The sequence below is a fragment of the Eschrichtius robustus genome, chromosome 18, assembly GCF_028021215.1.
Source record: "Eschrichtius robustus isolate mEscRob2 chromosome 18, mEscRob2.pri, whole genome shotgun sequence".
Classification (NCBI taxonomy): Eukaryota; Metazoa; Chordata; class Mammalia; order Artiodactyla; family Eschrichtiidae; genus Eschrichtius; species Eschrichtius robustus.
In genome coordinates, this window is record NC_090841.1 from 19,772,724 (window position 1) to 19,797,424 (window position 24,701).

At 40.1% G+C, this 24,701-nt stretch overlaps 1 protein-coding gene and 1 long non-coding RNA gene across 6 annotated transcripts in view; one reads left to right on the plus strand and one right to left on the minus strand.

Annotated features, from left to right (window-relative positions):
• The window catches only part of RB1 (RB transcriptional corepressor 1), a 131,313-nt gene extending 123,787 nt beyond the window's left edge, over positions 1–7,526 (minus strand). For all 4 annotated transcript variants that reach the window (XR_011071092.1, XM_068526980.1, XM_068526981.1 and 1 more), the window contains exons 1-2: positions 7,078–7,526; positions 4,174–4,300 (exon numbers count right to left, since the gene is read on the minus strand). Coding sequence is in view for 3 of the 4 variants with exons in the window: in XM_068526980.1 (XP_068383081.1) it covers positions 4,174–4,300; positions 7,078–7,220 (270 nt within the window). In the remaining variant the exon portion in view is untranslated. The remainder of the gene's footprint in view (positions 1–4,173; positions 4,301–7,077) is intronic.
• LOC137752221 (uncharacterized) lies at positions 7,445–21,026 on the plus strand. 2 transcript variants are annotated; one of them, XR_011071093.1, is made up of 4 exons: positions 7,445–7,874; positions 8,826–8,954; positions 12,984–13,092; positions 20,725–21,026. It is a non-coding gene; the product is annotated as an uncharacterized lncRNA (long non-coding RNA). The 2 variants fall into 2 exon arrangements; XR_011071094.1 differs by having other exon boundaries at positions 20,729–21,026.
• The last annotated feature ends 3,675 nt before the right edge of the window (positions 21,027–24,701 follow it).

Here is a 24,701-nt window from a genome sequence, read left to right on the forward strand (position 1 = left end):
AGGATTGGAAACAGAAATAAAAGAAGCTGCAAATATCCTACAACTGTAATACAAATATAACGTTCACGTACATGTTCTGAAGTGCATTTGGCTCAGCAACATCCACATACAATCAGGATACCAGCACCAACGCCAGACAGAAAGGGTACATATATTACTCACGACTAGAAAACTACAGGCAGAGACCTTTCACTACACATAATTTTAAAATAGATATTCTGCTTTCTAACGTTAGTAAGAAACCCCTTCATATTTCTGCAGTATAGCTTAAATGGAATGCCTAGTATTACTCCAATTCCAAACTATTTTTTTCAGTTATCTTTCTAAATATAATGACCTATAAAAATGCCTCTATCAAGGGCAATATATTTCAAAGCCCTTGAATATATACACACAAAAAACATACACACACACACATACACACGCAAAGCCCTAAGAAACTGACATTCAGACATCATTTCTGCTTTACAGATGAGCAAACCAAGACTGGAGAATTAACCAATTTGCCTAAAATCATATAGCTACATTACAACTACAGAGTTTTTTGCTCTGAGGTCCAAGGTCTTTTCTATTCTACCACACTGTCATTCAAGATACAGAAAGAAAACCAAAATTCCAACAACTGATTCACCATAAGTCACAGTATGAAAAGCATTCCTGGCCAATTTCTTGATGGAAAGTTCCTTATTTTATTCATATGCTATAAGCAGCACGAACACAATCTAATCTTACGACAGCAATCACCTATTACATACTTACTAAACATTTATACAAGGAGAAATTTCTAGACAAAATACCACAAACCTTTCCTTTAAAAGAATTAATATATGCTTTCATGTACGTATAAACAACTTTTTTTACTCTGAAGAACTTAAAAATGTGGATTTTAGCAAAAATACTGCATCAGAATCACTATACATCCGTTTAAAACTTCAACCATTTTAACTGATTCTTAAATTCTCCTAAAAAAATATTAATGTAAGATTTTCTGCAGTAGTTCTTTTTTTATTTATTTATTTTTTTAATTTATTTATGGCTGTGTTGGGTCTTCGTTTCTGTGCGAGGGCTTTCTCTAGTTGTGGCAAGTGGGGACCACTCTTCATCGCGGTGCGCAGGCCTCTCACTATCGCGGCCTCTCTTGTTGCGGAGCACAGGCTCCAGACGCGCAGGCTCAGCAATTGTGGCTCACGGGCCTAGTTGCTCCGCGGCATGTGGGATCTTCCCAGACCAGGGCTCGAACCCGTGTCCCCTGCATTGGCAGGCAGATTCTCAACCACTGCGCCACCAGGGAAGCCCTGCAGTAGTTCTTAAGTCAAATAATTCCGCTTGCATGACCTAATATAGGCACTCATTTACACTAATAAGTGCTTTATATGCATGAATTTATTTAATCCACAAAATAACTCCAAGTTCCAAAAATCATTGTTAGTTCCCTTTACAAATAAAAAAACTGAGGCTTGGAGATTTTAGGTAACTTTTCGAGATCACAGAGCCAGTAAATGGTAGATCTGAGACTTGAGTCAATCCAGTCTGATGACAAATCCTTGCTCTTAACCCATCCTCTATTCCAGTAAACATTATCTATTTTCAGTTGCCAAAAAGTGCCCTAAGTTACCACATTCCTCTTCTTGTTTCAAAGAAGATAGCCAATCGCAACTAGAATGGCTGCATAGGAAATAGGTTCATTTTGTCATTCATTCGCTTCTCAGCACACACTGGCTCATATTCTCCCTTAGAAATTACTGTATAAATGAAGGTTAAATTATCAGGTCAACCCTCAAAAACTTAACTATCACTTAAAATAATATTTCTATGTGAAAGTCTGGTGAATTATAACAGGACAATACAACATCATCCAGTCGTACCCAACAAAAAGGTACCCCAAATCCCAAAGGTAACATGAAATTCCTTTCTTGTCTTCCTCAGCACACAACCAGGAATGATTTCACATGTCCTAGTCCCCATCATGAGCTCCATCAGGAGATGAGTTTTAAACTGTGCCAGTTCCCATAGAAAGTAGGGACAAAGCCAGGAGGAGAAAAGGGTAGGATACAAAAGCAGGAACATTTATTCATATATATATATATATATATATATATATATATATTCAAGTCCGAAGCCCAAAACTATTAACTGCTACAGTTCAGTTAAAAAAAAAAAAAAAAAAAAGTTTTCTGTGAACCAGCCTGGAAATCTAACTACCATATTGTACTTGCAAAGAGATTTGGAACACAACCAGCTTAAAAGTTGGAAACTATCTATACTCACCAAACTCTTTATACAACTACCTCTTCTCAACTTTCTGAAAACTAAAAGCCTAGTATTTATGGAAGAAAGAGAAGTGAAGGACTCTTTAACTGCATGCACAGAAACAGCTTTGTACCTGAAGTACCCAAATCAGTGGAAATATATATTAGGTGCTTTGGGATGATACCAGTAATATCATTCATCCAAGATACTTCAAGTATTCCTTTTTAGTATGGAGTTCTAGAATATGTTCAGATCTTTGGAAATGTGAGATTTGTTTTCTCCTTTTTTTTTAATTACCAGATGCTATGGACTGAATGCTTGTGTCCCCCCAAAATTCATATGCTGAAAACCTAATACCCAATGTGATGTTATTAGGGGATGAGGCCTTCAGGAGTGATTAGGTCAGGAGGGCAGAGCCCTCATGAATGGAATTGGTGCCCTTATAAAAGAAGCCAGTAAAAGCTCCCACCCACCCTGCCAAGTGAGGCCAGTGACAACGCACTGTCTATGAACAAGTAAGTGGGCCCTCACCAGACACAGAATCTGCCAGCACCATTATCTTGGACTTCCCAGCCTCCAGAACTATGAGAAATAAATTTCTATTGTTTATAAGCTATCCAGTTTATGGTACTTGTTATAATAGTCCAAATAGACTAAGACATCAGAGATTTTTTTTAATGGTTTTAAATAGTTATTTTTACGGGCTGTACATAAGCATATTTTGTTGCATTGATCTGATCAGTAAAAAAAGACATACATGTACTCTACTACAATGCTGATGAGAAAGTAAACGCATTAAAAGTGTCTGGAGTGCAATTTAGCAATAATTACCAAGAGTTTTATACATGTTCATAGCTTTTGACTCAGTAATTCAACTTGTAAGAATGTATTCTAATAATCAGAGGTTGATTCATGAATTTAAACAAGTTATCAAAGACTTACTTTCTGCCAGGCATCACTCTTACGAATAAGGATGTTTAATCACATTATTTTACAGCTCCAAAGTTGGGGAAAAAATGTCATATAACAGTTAAGAGTTAACAAATTAAAATACATAGAATGAATAAAATATTACACTACCACTGGAAACTAGGTTATCAAATATCAAACAATATTTAATAACAGAAAATGCTCATGTTAAGAAAAAATTTTTTTAAACAAGATACAAAACTATATGTAACTACATGTAACTACATATAACTACATGTACGGGATCATACATGTAGTTATATACAGTATGCTTTAGATCTTATTAGTCAGGGTCCTTGGTAAGTTACTTAACCTCGCTCTACTTCAGTGTCTTCATCTATAAAATGAAGGTTTTACATTTTACATGTAAAATAAAGATTTTATATTTCACATCTTAATGGACTGTCAAATGGGTTCTTTGAAAAGTGGTTAAAATATTCCCCAGCACATATAAAGCATCAATAATTATTTGCTGGTGGTATACACATACAGATGCAAAGAAAAAATGGAAGAAATATTTCAAAATATTATCAAAGATCCTGAATTCTAACATACCTAATTCTAAGGCAATCAGGAAATTTGAACACTATGTATTATGAGATATTAAAAATTATTTTATAAGATATAAAAAATTATTTAAAATTATTTTATGAGGTATAAAATCATTTTATGAGGCATTTTTTGTTTTTTAAAAAGTCTTTATAGCATAGTGAAGTATTTATGAATAAAATATGATACCTAAAATTTGCTTTAAAATACTTTGGTGGGGGGCTTACATGGAGAGTTTTGGGTTTTTTTAAAATTTTTAATGTTATCAGAAGTAAATTGCCTCTGGATAACACAATTGTTACTAGCTTTGCTTTATAGTTTCCATTTTCTAAATTTTCTACAGTGATTAAAAATTATTTTTAAAATTAGAAAAATGTTTTCAAAAAAATTTAAGACAATCCTTACCAAGACTCCATCCACAGATGAAACTTTCTCCCAAGTTAACCAAGCTCTTTCTCTGACATGATCTGGTATCTTTAATTTCTGACATAATGCAGTAAAATCAGGTTCTTCAGTTTCTTCAAACTCAAGCCTACCAAATGAAAATATAATAGGCACAAACTTACAATCAAATTAATTAAGCAAATATTTGTTTCAATAGTTTGCATATAATAGCACTATCCTGAAAGACAGCATCACTAAATACTTTAGGATCTTATTTATCTTTGAAAAAAATTACACTTAGAATTTAAACATATGTTTATCTTCTTCGGTCTTTTCCAAAACAAGAATACCACACAGTGAAAAATGTTTGCTGGTCTGGTGAATCACATACTTTAGAGCAGCAAAATAGCCTTGTGAAGGAAAGTAAGTACAATAGCTAAAACTGTTTGGGAAAGCTGGGATGATACTAGCCAAGAGGAAAGCCTTAGATAATATTACAAAATCAATTCAATATCAGTAACTTTGCTAAAATACAATCAATGTTTCATTTAATCTGCCTACTAGTATTTCTTACATGATGATCAAATTCAGCCTTTTCTTCTTGATCTTTCTTAACCAAGACAGGCAGTCAAAAAATTTCTTCTTGCCTAATTCTTTTTCATTCACTTAATGTCTAGTTGACATCTAATAATAACAATAGTAGTACGAGGCATAGCTTACAGTTTTTTAGTATTTGCTATGGCCCCATACAAAGTACCCTGGATGAAGGCAGACTGAACCCCGCATCAGCCCTATTAGGTAAGTACTCTTACTATCCTTGTTTTACGGAAAAGTACCAAATCAGAGAAGTTAAAGTACTCACCTGAGATCACAGCCAGTAAATGGGAAACCCTGATATAAACCCAATAACCTAACTCTATAATCCATGCCTCTGACCACTATTCCAGACTGCCAAACGTACTTCGAAACATAATTACCTTTTGGTTATCTCAAGAATGAAGATGGTGTGCTGTTCCTAGTGATGGTTTCCCTTACAATTGTATCACTTAAGCCAGAGATAATACAATAGAAGGAAGACCTCAACTCTCAAAGTAGACATGGGCTCTGTCACTGGAAATGCAGTTGGACTGGGCCCTGAATCCATCCCAAGTAAGTTTCTCAGCTTCAGATTGCCAGGCAGTGGTTCTATCCTTGTTCAGTAGTTAACCTCTAGAGTTTGATAGCCCATGCTAAGGAAACATTTTATGGGTAAGAATAATCAAGAACAGACTGCATGGTTTTGACTTACAGGAGAAGTTTTGATAGTTCCATCATTTAAAGGTATACAAAATACAGTTTTGCAAAATAAAAGAAACAAAGTCTCTTTTCCCAGGGGATGGCCAGAACTTCAATATTTCTGGTTACCCTACAATAATCAAGAATGCTTCCAAGCTCTGTGGATAACATGGGGTTCTTCACAGTAGACTTCACTGCGCTTTACAAAGGGAAACTGGAAAGTACTGGATATATCAAAGTTTAATCAGAAACGAATGTCTTCTCCCAGAACATCCCTGGGCTTTTTTTTTTTTTTAAACTAGCGAGAATGATTTTTAATTAATACATAAGACAGTCTAAATATATGAATTTCAAAGAGCTTTTCACAAGCCATTTCCAAAGCCCATTCCAATCTTTAACAATTTGCCCCGAATTCTGTTCGTGTCTGGGGAGATAAGAGAAACTGGACTTGCTGATGGACTAGATCGGCAGGAGGGAGTACTGAGGGACAGAAAGGAGTCCCGTTCCCTTGAAACTGATGTGTAGTCTCAAAGTAGGGCTAGTGCTTACAATAATAATGGCAACTATATTCGTTCAATCTTAGGTTCTAACCATAAAGCATCACAATCAAGAAAAATAAGCTGCTGCAATATATATATCCTTGTCATATTCTACTGCATTATCATGTACTTGCTTAAATTTAGAATCCACTTAGGAGAAAAAAAAAATAATTCCATGTGAGCACAAAAACACTAATTTTGTACTCAAACAAACAAAACAAAAAAGGACACCAGGATCCTCGCTGGCTCAAAGCCAAAACGCAAAATGGAAGAAATAATGAGGCACGCTGAAGCAGACTAACATGAAAGAAGAGTTTTATGCAATGAGAAAAAAGAAAAAGTTTAGAAACTCTCAAGCTCTTGGGCTAAATGTCTCACAATATTTTTGCCCATGCACCAGTTCCTCTAAAGAGTTACGTTCCACCAGTCACTACCGATGGCTGTGAATCCTCACGTACTGAAAGCACTCTTCTAAGGGAACGCCGTAAAGCACCTCAGCCGAGTTTCCTGGGGGCAACTGACACCCAGGACCCTGCGCTTCACGTCCGATGGCATCTCTGCAGCAGCGTCCAAGGCTTTTCTGCTTGCCCTCTCCCAGGACTGGGCTTCAGATGCAGCTGCACGCCCAGAGGAAAATACTTTCCAACTGCTGCATCGCAGGAGACCAAAACAGAAAGTCAAACGACCACCGGAGGACTACAGACCTCAACAGGAGAAAAACCTCTCCACCAGGCACCAGTTAGTTTTTTTTTTTTTTTCGTTTTGCATTTGATGGGGTCTCGAAATCACCCGCCGCCTGCGAGACTCCAGTCTCGCGGAGGAAAGGCGGCACCTGTCACTTCGCTCAGCGACCCGAGCCCCACCCGCCCGACACCTGTCAAGCTGGAGCCGAGACCCCTCCCGGCCGCCCTCCCCTCGCTCCCGAACCCAGACTCCTGTCAGCCTCCTCCGGGCGCTCCGCGGCGGTGGGGCACCGGGAGGGTCCCTACTCCCGCCGGGACCTGGCCCCCGGCGGAGACGCGCCCCCGCCTAGACGCCGCGGCGCCCGCCGACGCACCCTCGGGGCGCCCTTCCTGCGCGCCGCCCGCGCGCGGCGGCTCGGCTCGCTCACCTGGCCAGAGGCAGGTCCTCGGGGCCACTGTCCTGCTCGGGGTCCTCCTCAGGAGGGGGCGGCGGGGGCGGCGGGGGCGGCGGCGGGGGCTCCGCGGCGGCGGCGGCGGCGGCTGCTGCTCTACGGGGGGTTTTGGGCGGCATGACGCCCTCGCAGGGCAGGCGCCGGCGGACGCTGGAGGAGGGCCGGGGAGGGAGGACGCGCGCACGTCGGGCACGCCCCGTCCTCTGCCGACTCCCGTTACAAAAATAATTTGAACGTCCCCTGAGAAAAACCGGACGAGCCCTCCCCCGCCCGGCAACCGAGCGCCGCGTCCAACCGCGGGAAAACGTCACTTCCGCCAGCGGCGTCACGTCCGCGAGGCTCCCGGGCCCGCCGGAGTCGGGAGAGCACTGGGGTGTCGGGCGATGCGCGGGGCGGGGGCGCGGTCGAGAGGGGAGCCCCGGCCTGGGCCCAGGCGCCCGCCCAGAGGCAGCCGCAGCCGTCTGAACCTGTCTCTTCCCGAAACTCGCCCCTCCAGGCGTGGGTTCCGGTAACGGGGCGCTACCCAGCCTGGTGGGCGAGCGCAGGCCCCATCACTATCTGCGAGTGGATCCGGAGCTACGGCGGAGGCCCCGCCGGGAGTATCTAGCGAGCGCACCCGGGGCGGGCACGCCCCTCGGCTCCGTGGGCGGCGCCCTCCCTCTCGCCCGCAGTCCTACCGCCCAATCCGTTAAGCGAAGTCGTACGAAACAAAAACAAAAACTTCTGGAACACCTCTTAGGAGCTGAATTTTGCCAACTCTTAGGAGACACCAAGTATGGGACAGTGACTGGCCTTTTGGAGTTCTTTTGGGGAAGGGGGTGGGCAAAGAACTGATGATAGGGTGCTAAATGATTTAACAGGGGTGTAAAATCAGGAAGCACCCTCGAAAAGTCTAAGGGACAGCTTCAGAGGAGCAGTGGCATTTGAATAGAAGTTTGCCCGACGGACCTAACATTTAAGGAGGACTTTGTGTACAAGGGATTGTTCTGGCCACTTTACATAATTGTCCTACTTAATACTCAGAGACAACCCTTTAAAATGAGTCGTAGTCCTATTACACTTTCCAGCTGGGAAAACAGGCTCGGAGGAGTTAATTTGCCCAATATTACAGAGCTGGTGGGTGATGCTAGGTGAGCCGACGCGGGTTGTGAAAAAAGTGACCGAAATATTAACAGGGGAAGAAAAGTTAGTTTTTATTCTCTTTCCTAGGGAGGAAAGGGGCCAAACGCATAGAGTCGCGTTGGCCCTGAAGGTTGGGCGTTTGAGTCTTTTACTAAGTCTTAAAGGGCAAGATGCAAGAAAGAGGGGATAGGTTGATATCTATTCTGGTCCACAGTTATCACCAGGCTGGCTGTGCTTCTATAGGATGTGTTTTTTCTGAGAATAGACTTGTTGTCTTCAGTAATTTTCCAGTCCTTGGGTGTCTGAAAGAGACTTGATAGTGGCCCTTGACAGGCGTTACTTTATTTTGAACAATGTTAGATGGGTTTACAGGTGGTAGAGGATTTGAACCCAGATATATTTGACTCTACTTATCATTACATCGTGTTAAAGAAAACACCAAGAGAGGGAAACAGCATGTGCAAAGGCACAAAGACATCAGAGAAGAGTTTGCTGGAACTACCACCATCAAACATTGGCTTAGAAACTGTCTCTTGTCTCTTGGTATTTACTTATAATAATAGATTGCCTAGTTTGAGTACATGTTTTTCTCTCATTGGCAGATGCTGTGGGTTGCCGATTCGGAGCCTCCCAACTGAGGTGCTGTGAATAAAATACAGCTGTGCTCTGGTGTGAACCGCCCCCGCCCCCATCCTTGGAACAGCTGAGCAAGGCTGAGGCAGCAGCCTCAGGCAAGTCATAGCTCTTGGGTTTATCCCTGTGTGTCGTACAATGGATTATCACTTTCTGTGTATGCCATGGTATATGCCAGAATGTGAAAAACGGGTGGCAGTCGTTGGCCTGCTCAACAGCTGGTTCTGCCTAAGTTCAGAAACCCTCTCTCGGGGACTAAAAGTTTATCTGGTGGTAGGGTCCATGCCCAGGCCCGGCTACAGAGAGCACATACCATCACAGTGGTAATTCCACTCACCTTGCCCAGGATTAGGGTAATCAGGAGCACAGGATCCAGTTTTGGTCTTTGCAAGATCAAATAGAGTCTGCTGGGAGCCTGCTGAAAAGAGATACAAGGATGACATAGTTCTTCTACCCCTTAACTATTTGGAGGATGTGACACTTGCAGTTGCTGCAGCCATTGTGACTTAAGACAAGCTGACCTGAGGATGAGGCAGAAATACTAAGGATGGCACAGCAGGAAAATCAGAAAATCTGGGTCCTTGGTGACATAACCGAGCCTCTGATTTGACCAACCCTGGAGGTGACCTTAACAGAGCTGGGGTTTTCAGTTGTTTCCACCAAAAAGCATCATAACTGATAATATTGCTCCAGTGAACCCCTTCAGGATAGACACCAATTACTGAGGTTGCCCTTAGTACCTAGCACGGTGTTGGGCACACAGTAAATGCTTGTTTGCTAAAACTGGGGAGGGAAGGAAAGCAGAGGAAAGTTCTAGGAACTGAAGTAAACTCTCTTCATATGACTTGCTTTATTAAACCCAACTTATCAACACCTGGGTATACTATAATTATGATAGCTCAAGAGAGATTTCTCAATTTACAAAAGGATGTGTATCTTTACCATGGATTACTTTAACTATGTTCCCTACTATAAAGTCCTCATACCAAACTCAGAAGGAACTGAGTCAATCAACATCCTTATATTCCCCCACAGCTTTCTGTTGCACCACCAAAGAAGTGTTAGAAATTCTGCAGATTCTTCGAAGAAGTTTCCCCTGATCTTCCTCTACCCGCATAGTACTTGTAAGATTACTGTAAGACAAAAAAAAAAAAAATCTTTCTTAGATTTTCTACCTGGAGATAGAACTCTCTTCAGTTTGAGGCCCCTTCAATGATATCAGAATTTTTTTTTAGTCTCCCCTAGTCTAAGAAGTCTTCCTTCGACTTTTTTTGTAGGCTACCACACTGTTTCCGTTTCTTTCCCATCTAGCTTCTTGAAAGGGTAGTCCCCACTTGTGCCCTCACTCTCCCAACTCCTAAGACTACTAGTGCTGCCTCTCTTTGGCTGCCACCACCAGCACTCCACTGAAGCCACTCTTTCAAAGGTCACCAGTGTCCTAATTGTCAACTCATGGCTTCTTTTTGGTCCTCGACCTACTTGACCTTTCTTGCAGTTAACACAGTTAAGCACTTCCTCTTTCTTAAAACTTCCCTAGTCTTCCACAAATCCATGATCTCCTTGTTCACCTCCTCTCTCCTGTTACTTCATAAGCTCCTCCACTAGCTCTCCCAGCAGTGCTATTCAAAGTGTGGTCCTTGGACCAGTGCCGGTCTGTAAACTGCTCGTGTTTAGTCCACAAGGAGGTAAGTACAGAGGTTAAGAGTAAATGCTTAGCAGCATTTATAGGAGTTTCACATTTCAGCAATATCCAAGCACGTGATCATTGGACGCCCCTCATTAAACAGAGTGTAGAGTGGTTCAGATGTTCTCCAACCTGCGTGGTGAGTTGCAGGTCAGTGGCATGATTGTGTCCTTGTCATGTGCCGTAGGACCACATTAGTGAAGGAGTGAAATTTTTAAGGTTAGTTTGTCAACTGTAACCCAAAAGTGAATACAAATCTGTGAAAATGTAAATATTTGTTTACTTTTATAACTTTGTTATTTTTACAGTCATTTTAATTTTTAATCAAGCCCGTTTTTTGAAATTCATAACTAAACTTGGGAAGTAAAATTTGTGTCATTTGTTTTTAACCCTAAATTGTAGGTGGTGAAATAAGCCTCACTGTCCTGTTTCATCAAGAAAAGGCACATCAGTAGTGGGTTAGTAATAATAGTAGTAAACCAAATAATAACCAGAGAAGTGATTCCAAGAGTTAAAGATCTGAGTGTTTGTACGAATTTTACTCAGAAATAATCCCCCATCTACTGAGCTCACAGCCATAAGTCATAGTAAAGTACTAAAATCATGAACTGACTAATGAAGCAATAAAGCCATCAAATTTCAATGGCATTTACATATAAAATATAAAGAAACTAACTATGAATGTGATAAAACATTTTGAATTTTTATTTTCCATGAAAATAAACACACGTAGGGAATTCATGGATCCAGAATCCATTTCTTTCATTGAAAGATAATTTAAATGTAACTATAACTTAATAGGATAAATCTTTGGAATGGGCTACTGATGAAGAATTGAAGATGAATTTTGAAAATAAAGCATCATTTGCTTCATTTGAGATAAAAATTAAAAGTGAATATCTGAGCTTGCAGAAATTGTTTTAAAATCTCTTCTTCCAGGGAATTCTCTGGCAGTCCAGTGGTTAGGACTCGGCGCTTTCACTGCTGGGGCCCGGGTCCATCCCTGGTTGGGGAACTAAGATCCCGCAAGCTGCATGGCCAAAATAAATAAATAAATGAAATAAAATCTCTTTTTCCATTCCCTTAAACATACCTTAAACATACCTTTGAGAGACTGATTTCTCTGCTATTAGTGTTCTCAAATACAACATAGAAACAGTTTAGATATACATTATCTCCTGCTAGTGGCATTGTCAGCAATCCAACCTAGATTAGAGGATTTAACAAGCAAGAAGCACATTCATTTGTCATGTTAAAAACTTTAAATATTGACAAACTTAAAATATTAAATACTGTCATAGTATTTAATACGAGAAATTGCCAGTTCATTACCAACCTTTTGTTTAGTTGTTATGACCATGGAATGATAGAAAATTAAGAGTGTATTAGCAATTCTCTATATTAATCACCTATATGTACACTTGCAGTGAACAAAATGCAGTTTCTGTACTTTTTTCTTTTATCCTATGTTATTTTTTGTTTTAATTCTGTTTTTTGAAATGTAATTTTATGTCTGTTTAAAATACTTAAAGCGTGAGCTTGTGTTTGGTGTGCCTTTTTTGTTTTCATTTCATTTTTCTAGTACTTTTTAAAATTTTATTTTCCAGAAGTTTATTTTTCATGAAAAATTGGAAAAGAAGGGAAAGTTCGTTCCTTCACAGATAGTGTGAGATAGCACTGGCCTAGAAGATCTTCAACTCTCTTCTCTTCTTGCTCTATTTCATTCCCATGATTTAAATCACCTCCCATATGTGTGTTCTTAAATTCTTTCTGGTTTCAGGAAACAGAGACCTACTCAGTTTACCTGAATTATTCAGGGTTTATGATTAGTTTAGGGGGAAAAAGTGAAAAAGAAAAAAAAAAAAAGAAAAAGAATCCCTGCTGCTGCATTCATGTATCTTGTCATCCATCCAACAGCAGGCAATGTGAATGTTGTTATTCTTCATCTCTTTGTACTGTTCTCCTGCCACAATGACCTACTCTCCATGCCATCAGTTCACACTCATGAGGAGAGAGAATATGATTGATTTCCCTACTAAACTGTAATTTATATTAGCAGGATCAGACAACATAATTTGCGGGGCCCAGTGGAAATGAAAATGCAGAGCCTCTTGTTCAAAAGTTATTGAGACTTTCAAGATGGTGACAGCAGAACACTAAACCAAGCGCGAGGCCCGTCTAACATGGAGTGTTATAGAACTGCACGGCTCACGTGCCTATAAAGCCAGGTCTGTCCGTGAGGGTAGATCTATGTCTGTTCTGCTGACTAGGGTGCCCCCATGCCTGGCATGTACCCAGAACACTGAGCAGTCAGTTGGGCTTGATACCAAAGGGTAGCTAGTTTAGTACTATAGTATTATATTAGTTTCCCCTCCTTCCCTGCCCACTCCCCTTTGTCTTCTCTCCTGTTTCTCTCAAATTGACCTCAGGCTCTATTTTCTAGAGAACCCAAGCTAAAAGATGTGGCATCAGGAGTGTCCTGCAGACGATCGGGATGGGATATTGGAGTTGAGTTCCTCACTGATTTTGTGGTGATAAAGACCCAGGGTATGGTAAGTAGGACCATACAGTGATATCATAACTACTAAGCTTTTCCCCTGTGGCCCATTGGGGTGCAGTGCACACAGACAGTGGGGCACTGGAACGTGTGATAGCTGTGGTGCTTGAACAGTATGGGGATAATAGGATAGAATGGATTCTGTTGGTGGAATTGTAAACCTTGCAAAAGAAAATGATACCTCAGGGCAGCCAACTGTCACCTTAAGGCACCCTGAGAAAGTGAGAGGGCCTCTATTGGCAGTTTTTTAAAAGACTGATTTCCTATAGCCTAAAGCAAACTATACTAAGAATCAGGCCTGGGACCTGATTATAAGGGCAGCAGAGCTGAAAAAGCAACTAAATGCATAGACTTGAAGGGTCTCCTATGTCCACATTTAGTCCCTGAAAGGAAAAAGACAGCTAAGACCTAGGAATGGGACATTTGAGTGGGTGACCCTGAGAATACTGAATCCCCCAATTCTTCCCTGTGGGACACTGGAAAAGATTTAGCAACTGGCTCTCAGGAGGGGGATGCAGGGAAGGGCCATATTTGTAGCATTTGCCAATTTCTGTTGAATAAACACTCTCAACTTAATCAATTTCAAGCTACCAACATAATGTCACTAAACAGAGTTGAGAAGAGATGTACACAGTTGGCTCCTGAGAGTTGATATGAGCCAGCTCGAACCCACCAGTGCCCTGAACCCTCTGGCTGGTAGAAACATCATCTCTTCTCTTGCCTGTAAATCATGCAGTGACTCCTGAAGCAAGTGGCTCTCCAAAGGGACTTGCAGCCATTTGCCAGTGTAACTATGCACTGGAAAAAAAGAAATGCCCAGAGTCTTCAAGAACTGTTAGATACAGCATCTGAGCTAACACGATACCATCCTGATTCTCCAGTTAGAATCGGGACCAATGGAATTTTGGCTCAACTCCAACTTATAGTAGGTCCAGTAGGTCTATGAACACATTCTGTGGTTAAGTCACTGAATGTATAATTAGGACAGATAACTCTTAACAAGTGGCAAAATCCTCACATCAGTTCCCTGACCTGTGGAGTACTAGCCATTATTTAGGATGGGCCATGTAGAGGTCCCTGAAACTGGCACTTATACCCCCAAGCCAGGAGAGTAATTTAGAAGGAGGACAGCATCTTAGAAAGAACTGTGAAGACTTACATCACTATCAAAGATTTAAAGGATGGAGAGATTATGATTTCCATTATATCCTCATTCAACCAATTCTTCTGTCTGACCCCTGCAAAAATGGGATCATGGCAGATGACAGTAGACTACCATAAACTTGACCAGTTGATAGCCCCATTAGAAGTTGCCATGCTTCATGTGGTATCTTCACTAGAGCAGATCAACATGGACTTTGGCATTTGGTATAGAGGTATTGATTGGTAAATGTGATTTTCCTGAGTTCCATCAGTAGGAAGGATCAAAACCACTTTGCCTTTGTATAGAAAGGAGAGGAGTACACATTTACTTTCTAGCCTCAGAGCTATTTTAACTCTGTCCTCTGTCCTGGTGAGCATGAAGGGGCAAATAATCTAGATCAATGCCTCTTAAGCTATCTGTGGTGAAGGACCCGTTTGTTTGTTTGTTTGTTTTCAATATGCTTAAAGTAGTACTTTTGGAAATTACTGAACTTGCCCGGTACATAACTTACTGCACATGCTAATCACCACATGAGTTTGACTGTAACCAAGATGATCTGTACCCTGTTCAATAAGATGAGTCTTCTGATCATGTTCTTGGAGGTCACAGCCATGTCAAATTGCTATAAAAGGCTCTAAACCTAGAATTTCAAATTTCTCAATTTATCTCACCATGAGCCAGTAACCAAGAGTTTACCATCCAGCACCAGTCTGTAGACTGCACTTTGAATAGCACAGTCTAAATGGCCTAGTAAAACACATGCATGTTGCAGAACACAAGATAGACTCTAAGGTAATCCAAGAGCTTGCCACATCAATGAAGTTTTTAGGATTCCAATGGTGTGGGAATGCTAGGAATATCACCTTTAATGTAAAGAACAAGTTGTTGCACCTCCCACCTCTTACCATTAAGAGAAAGACTCATCACTTTGCGGACCTCTTTGGAGTTCGAGGGCGGCATATACTGTCTCTGGGAATATAACTGCAACCCATTCATCAGATGACTTATAATTGCTAGTGGGTGCCCAGAGACATCTCTAGATCAGGTCCAGGCTGCAGTGCAAGATGCCCTGCTACTTGAGCTGTATAATCTAGCAGATCCAATGGGATGAGAGGTATTTGTGGTGAATAAGTGATGTATAGAGTCTCTGGCAAGCCCTAGTATCAGTTATAGCCCTAAGTTTCTGGAGCAAGGCAATGTCTTCTACAACAGAGAATTACTCTCTATTTGAAAAATCAGCTCTGTTTTTGCTCCTGGGCCCAAATGCAGACTGAATGGGAGACCAAGTGCCTAAGCAGTGGGAATAGCTCATCATGAGCTTATTATGATCCACTGAATTATAAGGTCTGGCAGGCGCAGCATCAATCTGTGGTACAATGGATACGGTACATTCAGGATCAGGCCCAAGCAGAGACCAAGAAGGCATGAGTAAGTTATGTGAACAAATAATCCTAACTCTTATATCACAAACCTCTCCCTCAGTTCAGTCCTTTGGCCTAAGCGGGTTCTCTAAGACCAACTGATGGAGGAGGAAAGATCTTGGACCTAGTTTACATGCACTGCTTAATGCCCCAAAGTACAGTGAAGATGAGAAATCCTCCCTTGGGCAGACTTGTGAACAGTACCCTTGATTACTCCTTAAGAGGAAGAAGTGGCCTGAAATGTGGATATACATGAACTTCTGGGCAGAGATGAATGGCTTGGCGAGTTGGTCAGAACCTGGAAAAAAATGATTAGAATATTAGGGACAGTTTGGTCTGGAAAGCAGAATATGGATGGATCCAAGGGAGTGAGGATAAAGTGTTTATATCTTTGTGTCTCGTGTTAATTTTCACCAGAGAGCATCTATCACAGAAGAGGTTCTCAGGCACCAGGTGAACAAGATGACTTGTCTTGTGGCATCAACTAGCAAAAAGATCCCATGATAGAGAGGTCATGGTGGCAAGGATGAAAGTCTTGCATGGGTCCAAAAATATGCACTCCTCACCAATTCTGATCTAGCTAGAATTCCCAGCTTGCTATTTGCAGAGACCAAAACTGAGCCTTTGATATGGCATTACTCTTTGAGAAGACCAGTCAGCCACTTGATGGCAGATTGGTTACATTGGACCCCTTCTACCTTAGAGGAGGCAGTGATTAATCCTTATCAGAACTAGTACCTAATCTGGTTATGAATTTGCCTTCCTTGCCCTCAGTGCCTCTGCCAGCACCACGACTCAAGAATTTATGGAAGCCTGATATATTGACATGATTTCTCTCACAACAATGGCTCAGATCAAAGGATCCATTTTATGACAAAAGAAGAGAAACAATGAACACACGACCACGGGACCCTATGGTCTTGCTGTGTGACTCATCTGTATTTGTTAGATCTTGTTGCATAACAAAACACTCCAGACTTAGTGCGTGGTTGGGCACTGCCCTACAAAATACAATATAAGCAACAAACCAACAGCTAATATATGGTGCTGTGGCCCCCAACAACTAAAATATAAAGGTGCAAGAAATAAAGAGTGGAGATAGAATTAGCCCCTTGTAGTGGATGGATGCTGTTGGTGCTTTGCTTGAATCTACTGGCACACTCATCCCCCAGCTAATGTGAGTGTTGACTGAGAATTGTCCCCAACCAAACAGGAGTTGCCTCATCTATGAAATCTATACTCCCCGACCCCCAACAAACCTTAGCCAGTGATTGACTGACATGAGGGTACAAAAGGGTAGAGGAGAGACAGATGAAGATTATCATCCTTGGTGCTATCTTTATCAGCAGGGGGTTTAGCTTGACTCAACCTTCTTGCCTTAAGTCTTTTCAGAGATTGTGGCTGGACACCATCTTGAATAGGACTCTGTGACAAAATGGACTTGTTCCTTCCCCCGTAGGAAAGAAGTGAGGGCATGAGCTTCTCACAAAAACTGATGCCCTTCTTATAGTATGGGGGTGAATATAATGGGAAGGCATGAATGAAAATGAGTGGTGCAAGAGATATATTTTATCAAACACTGCTTATGTACTCAGATGCTCTTGTGCTTGCCTCAGCAACACTTATACTAAAATCAGATGCTCTTGGCCTCACTGGCTGCAGGGCCATTAGCCACTTGGTTTGTCCCAGGCAACACTGGCAACCAACTCCTGTGGGGTATACTGCTATGGCAACAGACTTCACATGAGCACAGCCTGATGGTGGCTCACCTTATACCCAGACGATATATCTCCCATCCTCTCCTGGAGTTTTTCTTTTGGCAGTGAGGCATGAGATGCTGCAGGACCAGGCAGTACCTACACATGCACAACCCAGAAATGTGGGAGATTTAATGTCTGAGAAGAAAAGGTTTGACAAGGGGATATAGCAGATAAATTCTTTGTCTTCTTCTTCCCAGAAGTTTGTTCTGAGATTAGAGTTATTTATATTGTCTTTCGAAAGATGCTCTCATAAGACTGAGAAATTAGTTGTATATACTACCTACTGACGTCAAGTTCATAGGAGGAGCAATGAAGTGCATATACATGTAGGAAAAGGTCTCAGAGGATGAACAACAATGTGCAGACAGAGGTTATTTCTCTTCATTCACTTTATTATTATTATTATTTTTATTGGGGTATACTTGTTTTACAATGTTGTGTTAGTTTCTACTGTACAGGAGTTCCCTGTGCTATACAGCAGGTTCTCATTAGTTATGTATTTTATTTTATTTTATTTTTTAATTTAATTTTATTTATTTTTTTTATACAGCAGGTTTTTATTAGTTATCCATTTTATACATATTAGTGTATATATGTCAATCCCAATCTCCCAATTCATCCCACCCACCCCCTTTTCCCCCCTTGCTATCCATATGTTTGTTCTCTACATCTATGTCTCTATTTCTGCCTTGTAAGCCAGTTCATCTGTACCATTTTTCTAGATTCCACATATATGTGTTGATATACGATACTTGTTTTTCTCTTTCTGACTTACTTCACTCTGTATGACAGTCTCTAAGTCCATCCGTGTCTCTACAAATGACCCAGTTTTGTTCCTTTTTATGGCTGAGCAACATTCCATTGTATATATGTACCACAACTTCTTTATCCATTAATCTGTAGATGGACATTTAGGTTGCTTCCACGAGCTGGCTATTGTAAATAGTGCTGCAATGAACATTGGGGTGCATGTGTCTTTTTGAATTATGGTTTTCTCTAGGTATATGCCCAGTAGTGGGATTGCTGGGTCATATGGTAATTCTATTTTTAGTTTCCTAAGGAACCTCCATACTGTTCTCCATAGTAACTGTATCAATTTACATTCCCACCAACAGTGCAAGAGGGTTCCCTTTTCTCCACACCCTCTCCAGCATTTATTGTTTTCAGATTTTCTGATGATGCCCATTCTAACGTGTGAGGTGATACCTCATTGTAGTTTTGATTTGCATTTCTCTAATAGTTAGTGATGTTGAGCAGCTTTTCACGTGCCTCTTGGCCATCTGTATGTCTTCTTTGGAGATATGTCTACTTAGGTCTTCTGCCCATTTTTTGATTGGGTTGTTTGTTTTTTGATATTGAGCTGCATGAGCTATTTTTATATTTTGGAGATTAATCCTTTGTCCGTTGATTTGTTTGCAAATATCTTCTCCCATTCTTATGGTTGTCTTTTTGTCTTGTTTATGGTTTCCTTTGCTGTGCAAAAGCTTTTAAGTTTCATTAGGTGCCATTTGTTTATTTTTGTTTTTATTTCCATTACTCTAGGAGGTGGGTCAAAAAGGATCTTGCTGTGATTTATGTCAAAGAGTGTTCTTCTTATGTTTTCCTCTAAGGGTTTTATAGTGTCCGGTCTTACATTTAGGTCTCAAATCCATTTTGAGTTTATTTTTGTGTATGATGTTAGGGAGTGTTCTAATTTCATTCTTTGACATGTTGTTGTCCAGTTTTCCCAGCACCACTTATTGAAGAGACTGTCTTTTCTCCACTGTATATCCTTGCCTCCATTGTCATAGATTAGTTGGCCATAGGTGCAGGGGTTTATCTCCGGGCTTTGTATCCTCATTCACTTTATTTTTATACGGTAAGTTTAGATTTGTACAATTCCATGTATTGTGTTTTATAATAAGAAAAAACTATAGTTTTTAATTTAAAAATATATACAATCACTGTTGTGAGATTCTTACATTATATGTAAAGTTTTATAATATTAGTTCATCAGAGTTGCATATTATAATCACTAGAGCAACCAATCTCCAAAAAATGAAAAAAAGGCATAACTAAAATACAAATACACTCTAATTAAAAAGCAGCAAATGTCAGGCTGGATAAAAAAGGAAGACATGACGATATGCTTTTTACAAGAGATTTACTTTAAATATGAAGACACAACTAGGTTAAAGTGATGGACATAAACATGCCATGAAAACTTTAATCATAAGAAAGTTAGAGTGCCTATTTTAATATAAAAGAAAGTAGGCTTCAGAACAAGGAGTTTTACCAGAGATGAAAAGGACATTTCATGTTGATAAAAGGGTCACTCAAGAAGATACAATAGTTTTAAATATGCATATGTCAAATATAGCTTCAAATTCATGATGCAAGAATTGACAGAACTAAAGGGAGTAGTAGACAAATCCTTAATTATAGTTAGCGATAATAGTACTTCTTTCACAGGAATTGATAAAACAAATACACAAAAATAATTGAGAATTTTCCAGAGTTTTTGTATTGATCTCTAATTTCAATCTGCTAAGCTCAGAAAACATACTCTGTCTGATTTCAGTCATTTGAGATTTATTCACTCTTGTTTTATGGCCCAATCTGTGGTCTATCTTGGTGAATGTTCTATGTGCCTTTGAAAAGATGTATATTCTGCAGTTGTTGACTGTAATAGTCTATAAATATCAATTAGGTTAATTTTTATATACAGTGTGATGTGGGAGTTATGGCCCATTTTTTTCCATATAAATACGCAGTCATTTCAGTACTATTTGTGAAAATCTTTATGAACAGAATATATAAAGAACTCCTCTAACTCAATAATAAAAAGACAAACAACACAATTTTTTAAATGGGCAAAATACATGAAAAGACATTTCCCAAAGAAAGATATGTGAGTGGCCAATAGCACATGGAGAAATGTTTAGTATCATTAGACATTAGGGAAATGCAAATTAAAACCACAGTGACATACTCTACAACAACTAAAGTGCCTAAAATTAAAAAGATGGCAACACCAGATGATGGTATGGATGTTTAGCAACCAAAACTCTCATTCATTTATGGTGGGAGAATGTAGTACACACATTCTTAAGATGGCCCTCTTTGATCCCTGCCCCTTAGTATTCATGCCCTATGTGCTCCCCTCCCCTTGAATATGGTGGAACTTGTAATAGAATATGGCAATAGAATGTAGCAAAGGAGATGGGATGTACGTGAGTAAATGTATTTGATTACATGATTACATTTTATAAGATTGTACCACTCATCTTGCTGGGGTCTCTTGCTCCTTTGCTGGCTTTGAGGAAGCAGCTGGCCATTTAAGGAACCCCACGTGGTAAGGAACTACAAGCAGCCTCTAGAAACTGAGGGCAACCTCCAGCCGACAGCCAGCAAGAAATTAGAGCCCTCCAAAAGGACATCCAAAGGACATGAATTCTGCCAACAACCACATGAGTCTGGAAGCAGATCCTTTCCCAGGTGAGCCTCCATATGAGAAAGCAGTCTTGTTCAACACCTTGATTGCAGCCTCACAAAGGATAAGCTAAGTTGTTCCTGACCCATGGAAACAGGGAGATAATAAATGTGTGTTGCTTTAGGCTGTTAAGTTTGTGGCAATATTATTAAGCAACAATAGAAAACTAATACAGACTATAAAATGGTACAACCACTTTGGGAGATGGTTTGACAATTTCTTAAAACATTAAACATACACCAACCATGTGACCCAGATATTCCATACTCAAGAGAAACATTAGTTGGGAGTTCCCTGGTGGTCCAGTGGTTAGGACTTGGTGCTTTCACTGCCAGGGCCTGGGTTCAATCCCTGGTCAGGGAACTAAGACCCCGAAAGCCACACGGTGTGGCCAAAAAAAAAAATCCTAAGAAACGTAAGTCCACAAAAAAGACCCATACATAAATATTCATAACAACTTCATTCATAACAGCCAAAAATCAGAAAAAACAAATTTCCATCCATACAAGAGTAGATAAAGAAATTGTGGGGCTTCCCTGGTGGCGCAGTGGTTGAGAATCTGCCTGCCAATGCAGGGGACGTGGGTTTGAGCCCTGGTCTGGGAAGATCCCACGTGCCGCGGAGCAACTAGGCCCGTGAGCCACGATTACTGAGCCTGTGCGTCTGGAGCCTGTGCTCCACAACAAGAGAGGCCACGATAGTGAGAGGCCCGCGCACCGCGATGAAGAGTGGCCCCCGCTTGCCACAACTAGAGAAAGCCCTTGCACAGAAACGAAGACCCAACACAGCCATAAAAATAAATTAATTAATCAATTAATTAAAAAAAAAAAGAAATTGTGGTATATTGATACAATATAATGAATTCTACTCAGCAATAAAATGGAATAAACTTTTGATAGACACAAAACATGAATGAATCTCAAAAACATTATGCTAAGCTAAAGAAACCAGACACAAAAGAGTGTAAACTGTATGATTCCATTTATGTGAAGTCCTAGAACAGGCAAACCTAATCTATGGTGAAAGAAATTGAACCAGTAGCTGCCTCTGGGGATTCAAGGGCAGGCATTGACTTGAAAAGGACACGAGATAACCTTCTGCAGTGATGAACACGCTCCCTAGCTTGATGGATTACGCAGGTGTATGCATTTGTCAAAACATTTTGAACTGTACACATAAGAGCTGTGCTTATCATTATATGTAAATTATACTTTAATTTGAAAAAAATAAAAAACAAAGGACAACGGAAATACTTGTTTGGTAAATGATAGTTCATATGTCTCAAGCCAAATTACCCCAAGATGCTTGTAAAGATAAAGGGAAAAGCATAGACCATTTGCCATGTGGAGTCTGTAAGAACATAGGGTTCCAGAGGAAAAGGCACCTTCTGATTGGTTCTGCTCTCTCAGTTGACCTTTGTGCCTGGAGCTTCATGGACTCAATCCACCCAAAGAAGATTGTTCCACCCAATGAATGCTGTGAACTCTATAGCCCATATTTAATCAGTAAGTAGTCACAATATGACCTATACACAAACAAGGCTACTGAAATAACTATCATCCTTATCATGCGGTTACTTCAAACAAGATCTGACTTTCACCCATTAGCAGAGATAATACTTAATTCAAAATAATATTTGTTGTGGCACTCTGCCCAGCAATGTATGGAGATTAAATTATCAAAAGACCTAGGAGAGAAAAACTGTCAAGGACATCAAAAACAAGAAAAGTCTGAAAATCTGGCATCGTCTAAGGAGCCTAAGGAGAAATAACAACTAAATGTAATTTCATATCCTGGATGGGATCTTGGAACAGAAGGACATTCAGTTAAAAACCAAGGAAGTCTAGAGACTTCCCTAGCGGTCCAGTGGTTAAGACCTTGTCCTTCCAATGAAGGGGGTGCAGGTTCGATCCGGGTCAGGGAGTAAGATCCCACATGCTGTGCAGCGTGGTGAAAAGATTTAAAAAAAAAAAACAACAACCATGGAAGTCTAAATAAAGTATGGACTTTATTAATAATAATCAGAAAATATTGGTTCATTAATTGTAGGAAATGTCTTATACTAATGTAATATGTTAATAATAAGAGAAATCGTGTGTAGGGGTGAGAGGATATATGGGATATCTCTGTACTATTTTCTCAATTTTTCTGTAAGTATAAAACTGCACTAAAAAATAAAATCTATTTTTTTTAAAAAAGACCATGAGAACAAGCTTTTATATCACGGTAGGTAGGATCTGGGAAACAAGCAGCGTAAGAGACTTATCACATACAAAAGACTAGAGGACAGGTTTAAATCATAGGGTCAGAAGGAAAGGGGCAGCACGCCAGGAACAGAACAGTGGTTTTAAATCTGTTACTGTCTCTACGAAGTTCCTTTCCTCCAAATTGTTACTTCAGTTGTAGCCAGCTTCAACCAACCTCTCCTCTGGCAGCTGCTATTGTTTCTGTTTTCACCCCCTACCAATCTGGACATGAGACATCTACAAGTTCCCCCAAATAAATTACTGGCATAAAAATATTAACAAGAAATGTAGTCATTTTTGATGATCTTGTAGGGAAAATGGAGAAGACATTTATGTTGAACATGACAAACAATTTTTAAATCCCCTTTAAATTGGAGATTTATAAAGATGTTATTGGGACAGTTGGGGAAATTTTAATATATACAGAATGTTAGATATTGTACTGCATCAAGTTTAAGTTCCTGAGTAGGATAATTGTATTGTGGTCACATAGGAGAATGGCCTTGTTCTTAGGAGACACATACTGAAGTATTTAGTGGTGAAGTTTCATGATGTCTACCTACAATTTTCAAATGGTCAGAAAAGTATATATATATATATATATATATATATATATATACACACACATGCTTAAATTTCTCTCTGTATGTACTTTTTATCTGCTTATCTATATACAAAATGTGAATACACACACATCTATAAAAATGTACTCTTTCTCTGTCTCTATACATGTATATGCAATGGGTATACCAGTGTTCATTGTACTATTTTTGCAACTTCTCTAAAAGTTTGGTATTTTTCAAAATAAAACATTTGTGGGAATCTCCTTCAATATATCTGTTCTCCAAAATCCACAATTGACTCCCCACTACCAGGGATCTCTCTTGAATACTCTTTCCCCAGTCCTGCCCCATCTTTGATGGCTCTGGAGCTTTATACAAGATTTCTTTTTCCCTCCCACTTCAAATATGTCTCCTTGCTATTTGTACAAAGAATTTACCTCTGCTTGGCTTCTATCCTCAAATTCACAATCCTAAACTCATCAAAATTTCCAATGAAACCTAGGGGGCTCTAGTCGATAAGACCTACCCTCCCGAGAAGACAGTCTAGCAACCATCATTGCAACTGAGCATGTGTTTTTGAGATATCTTCCCTACTCCAGGTAACATAATGAAATATTCCCACCAAGCGCTACCTCAAAAGAATTCTGCGGAATGGAATTTTCATTTCATGTCACAACTGGAGGATTCCAACACTGTTCCAAATTAGGAGGACTGCTTCTATTTCTGAAGTTACTGCATGTCATCCAACCTCACTTTCAGCTTTCAGCATACTGACAAAAGTTTTCACACAGAAGTGCTAAACTTCCAGAGATGTCACAAAGGAAGAACAACTAGTTGAGCTAATAGCCAGGGGCTTTCATAGTAAGGACTCTAAGAAGGATTTCTAGTGATTGAAAGATTAACTATTGATTTCTACAGCCCCAATTACTGTTAATTTCTTACATTGAAGGCTTCAGAAGTGATTGACCTATTCCAAAACTATAAGCATAGGGCAATGT